At 42.7% G+C, this 5000-nt stretch overlaps 1 protein-coding gene across 1 annotated transcript in view; it reads right to left on the bottom strand.

Annotated features, from left to right (window-relative positions):
• LOC132837787 (plexin-A2-like) overlaps positions 1–5000 on the bottom strand; it is a 55982-nt gene that overhangs the window by 21066 nt on the left and 29916 nt on the right. Inside the window, exons 6-12 of the mRNA XM_060857651.1 lie at positions 4733–4856; positions 4337–4490; positions 3915–4011; positions 3547–3661; positions 3232–3432; positions 3008–3104; positions 2647–2846 (exon numbers count right to left, since the gene is read on the bottom strand). Of these exons, the coding sequence (XP_060713634.1) occupies positions 2647–2846; positions 3008–3104; positions 3232–3432; positions 3547–3661; positions 3915–4011; positions 4337–4490; positions 4733–4856 (988 nt within the window). The remainder of the gene's footprint in view (positions 1–2646; positions 2847–3007; positions 3105–3231; positions 3433–3546; positions 3662–3914; positions 4012–4336; positions 4491–4732; positions 4857–5000) is intronic.

Consider the following 5000-nt stretch of genomic DNA (forward strand, 5'->3'; position numbering starts at 1 on the left):
AGGGAGAAAGAGAGACGGGGAGAGAGAGTGAGAGGGAGGGAGGGAGAGAAAGAGATAGGGAGAGGGAGAGAGGGTGAGAGAGAGAGAGAGGGAGAGAGAGGGAGGGAGGGAGAGGGAGAGAGGGTGAGAGAGAGTGAGAGGGAGGGAGGGAGAGAGAGATAGGGAGAGGGAGAGAGGGTGAGAGAGAGGGAGGGAGAGAGAGAGAGAGACAATGATGTCTAAGTGTGTTGTCAGATATAGGTTTTTTGGGTTGTTTGAATAGTTAATGTTTCCACTTTGAACCTTCTTTGAAAATGAAACACTTTAAAAGGACGAAAGCAATCGTATCTTTAATACATTTGTTTTTGTGTTTACCCACATAAGAAGAAGAAGAAGTTGATTTAAAGCTTGCTGTTTTTGCCAAGAATCACGTTCACTTCAAGTTCACTTCAAAAGACTCGCACAGCTTTGATGTGTGAGCTGCTCATCAGGTTTGGCTCAGATCTCGCTCTCAGATGGAGCTGGAAATGCTGCCAAATTCAAGCCGGCCGGAAGATGGCCAAACAGTAACTACACTCAGCACATACTCTTCATCATTTACGCTCTCTTTTGTTCATTCTCTTATGCTCTCTTGCTGGCAATCATTTATTTTTATTTAATCTTAATTAGAAACTCGGTCTCAGCTCAAACTTTATTAGGCTGATCCTAAGTCCAAACTGAGTCAACGTCTAATCCAGTTACAATCAGCATGCAAATGTTAACTGGTTAAATGTTAACATTTAAACCTGCGTGTTTGTGCTACAGAATCTGACACTGAATCTGTTTCCCTCCTTTTCTCTTGACTCTTACACACTGCTAGCATTAGCATTCACACACATTAGTACCTACACATGTCAATAAGGCTCTAAATAACTGTCACTCTTCATGACACTCAGTTTAATTACAGCACAGGTACAGAGGAAAAGATGCTCACAGGAAACAATGAAGGCGATGTGGCAGGGAGGGGAATGTTGTGGAACACACACATGCACACAAGACATTAAACAGACTTCTGTTAAAGGATGGAGTTTATTTAAAGGCTTTTAAGGGAAGTGGAGATTAGGTGCAAAAACAGGACTGTGGGAGAGACTTTAATGGGAGAATAATGGGGAAAAATATTTTATAAGAACATGTGTAATTAAAATATGATAAAACAACAAACTGTAATCACAGCGTAGATTGTAATTGCTTCAGTTTGTCACAGTGACAGTGTCTGTGGTCAGCGCTTTTTGTCTCTCAGATCCTAATGACCCATTTGCATTTACATTGTGACTCACATAACTGCAGGCCAGTATGTGATGATTAAATGTTTATCAATAATATGGACACTTTTTTACACACTGCTGTACATATTTATTTTACAGAGATAATGTCCTGTAAAAAAGCTCCCACATGTAAAAGCTAATGTTCCATTACTCAGAAGAAAGTGCACTCTGCCCTCTTCCACATCCCTGAGTTCAGAGACATGTGTGTAAACTGTTCAGAGACGTGTGTGTGTAAACTGTTCAGAGACGCGTGTGTAAACTGTTCAGAGACGTGTGTGTGTAAACTGTTCAGAGACACGTGTGTAAACTGTTCAGAGACGTGTGTGTGTAAACTGTTCAGAGACACGTGTGTAAACTGTTCAGAGACGTGTGTGTGTAAACTGTTCAGAAACATGTGTGTAAACTGTTCAGAGACGTGTGTGTAAACTGTTCAGAGACACGTGTGTAAACTGTTCAGAGACACGTGTGTAAACTGTTCAGAGACGTGTGTGTGTAAACTGTTCAGAGACACGTGTGTAAACTGTTCAGAGACGTGTGTGTGTAAACTGTTCAGAAACGTGTGTGTAAACTGTTCAGAGACGTGTGTGTAAACTGTTCAGAGACGTGTGTGTGTAAACTGTTCAGAAACGTGTGTGTAAACTGTTCAGAGACGTGTGTGTAAACTGTTCAGAGACACGTGTGTAAACTGTTCAGAGACGTGTGTGTAAACTGTTCAGAGAGTGTGTAAACTGTTCAGAGACACGTGTGTAAACTGTTCAGAGACGTGTGTGTAAACTGTTCAGAGACACGTGTGTAAACTGTTCAGAGACACGTGTGTAAACTGTTCAGAGACACGTGTGTAAACTGTTCAGAGACACGTGTGTAAACTGTTCAGAGACACGTGTGTAAACTGTTACGCAGTCTTTGTAAATAATTATGAAGTTTAGAGGAAAGTATTCCACATACACCTGATATTCTGCTGCACACACATTTCATATTTCAGCGATGACTTGTATTCTTTTCATATATTTTATTTTCTATTAATTATGGCACTTCCCATTTAGTCCAAGAGCGAATGATGTAAAAAGGAATTACATTTGCTTTTTTCCCCCAAAATAAAATTTGTTTGGCATCGAAGTAAATTTAAATGCTGTATGACATTTGCCACCTTTTCTTAATGTCACGTGTCACTAGTTACAGAAAGTTAAAATGCCAACACAAGACCATAATGAGGACACCCACCTGTGGCCCCCTGTGAAGAAGCATTACTTCTGGTTTACAGCACTGTACAGTAACTAATTGTTAATTAAATGTTTATCATTTTTCCTCCGCACCTAATTATGTGTGTGAATGTTAATTAGGTGTAATAGAGCAGCGCACTGACCTCTGTGATGCGGGGGTGTGTACACTTGTGGTGTTGGTTCGGTCCGAGCCACGGGGAGCCGAGTGACGCTCCTGGTGACGTGCAGTGTTTACGCAGCATACAGCGACTCTCGCTCTCACACCAACCACAAGAGAACCTTCGCTCAGCCTTCAGACACACACCACAGCTTTCCCTTTGAGCACCACACTTATACAGATGCACTGTGGGATACACACACACACACACACACACACACACACACACACAAACACTTAACTGCCAAGTTTTTGGGAAACACTACCAGTCTGTATCACCTACAGTATATGTCTGTTTATATAAATATATATTGTTTCTGTGTGTGTGTGTGAGAGAGTTTTGCTACCTTTAATTCTCTCAGGATTGTCGATGATGAAGTTGTTGTTCCACATGATGGACAGATCAACTGCCAGCTCACTGACCTTCATCCCCTCGTACACATACTGCAGAGAGAGAGAGAGAGAGAGAGAGAGAGAGAGACGTAAATGGTGGATTCACAGTTCTCTTAGGGTGTGTGTGTATATATATATGTGTGTGTGTGCGTGTGCGTGTGTGAGTGTGTTCTCTGACCGAGCGGTTCTGACACTGTACACTGGTGCTGTTAAAGCGCAGGGCCGTAACTCTGTGTGTCACTCCCTGGATGTTGAACACACACTCGTAGCCTCTCTGCCCTGATTGAGGCTGTGGAAGGTTCCGGGCCTTCAGCGTGATTGGCTTCACGTCTCCTGCTGCAATCACCACCTCCCCTGAGCTCACCAGCTGAGGACACAACTGCAGCACAGAGGTCAAAGGTCAGTGTTCAGCATCTTCAGGGCCAGGTATATCCTGTGTGTGTGTGTGTGTGTGTGTGTGTGTGTGTGTGTGTGTGTGTGTGTGTGTGTGAACCTCTGATGCATTGACATGTCCCTCGAGGAAGGAGCAGCTGTTCGGGTCATGTGTGCAGGTGTTTCTGTATTTACACCAGTGACACTGAAATGCACTGCTCACACATGACAAACACCTACACAAACACACACACACACACACACACACACACACACACTTCTGCAGTTAATTACAGAAATGTGAATGAAAGCATGATGGTTCTACAGCAATAAAAACAATGACAGCAGGGAGGGGAAGCTGTTTATAGTGAATTATTATAGTGTGTTAAAACTCACACACTTTCATTTATCACTGTGTCCCAGGGAACAGCATGTAGAACACAGTTGGCATGAGGAGAGGAACAATGGTGTCAGAGCAGAAACACTCACATGGTGTGTGTGCTGCAGTTGTAGAACTTCACCTCTGTGCTCACCAACATATGACCCGTCTCCTTAGAAACAACCTTTAACTCCACACCTGACCAGTCTGAGAGAGAGAGACGGAGACACACACACAAACACACGCAAACACATACACACACACGCATACACACACACAAACAAACACACACACACATAAACACACACAAACAAACACACACATACACACACACATACACACACAAATACACACAAACACACACAAATAAACAAACACACACGCATAAACACACACACACAAACACACACACATAAACACACACACACACAATGAATATGATTTTTATCTGGAACTCTCTCTCTCTCTCTCCCTCTCTCTCTCTCTCTCTCTCTCTCTCTCTCTCTCTGTCATGTTGTCTTCCATCTCTCACCTCGGTCAGCGGGGATCAGCGGGACATCCTGGGCAGTCGGAGACAGACACATGATGCTGTTCCCGCTGACATGACCTTCGACCTTTGCCAGGTTTCCAAAGGAGCAGGTGACCCCAGCAGAAAGGTCAGGAACGTTACTAACCTCCAGCAGCAGCTACAATAATAATGTTATTAATGATGTATATAAACTGATATTATATTCAACTGATATTAATAATTAATTAATATTATTAAAAAATCAATTTTGAATTTGATTAATGAATAATTAATGATTAATGTAACTAATTGATTTGTATAAATTCATACACAGATTTAATAAGTTACAGTGCGAGTGAATGTTAAATGGTGAGTGACGACACAATGATGATGTAACAGTGAAGTGACACGCAGACTCACAGGGACGCCATGTTCTGACATCGCCACGTTGTCCGGGTAGGCGGAGACTTTTACACATCGCCCAATCACATCAGTGAATCGGAAAGGTTCGTCTGAGCGCTCGCAGCGGTCCCGTCTCACACACCTGATATACAGGAGAAAGATTTTGTGTCAAAAGTGACACACACACACACACACACACACACTCATCTCAGTGCCATTCACATACTGGAAATCTTAAAGCCATCAAATTATAGCACAACTGCATGAATGGTTGCCATGGTTTCCA

This window comes from Tachysurus vachellii, chromosome 22 (genome assembly GCF_030014155.1).
Source record: "Tachysurus vachellii isolate PV-2020 chromosome 22, HZAU_Pvac_v1, whole genome shotgun sequence".
Taxonomy (NCBI): Eukaryota; Metazoa; Chordata; class Actinopteri; order Siluriformes; family Bagridae; genus Tachysurus; species Tachysurus vachellii.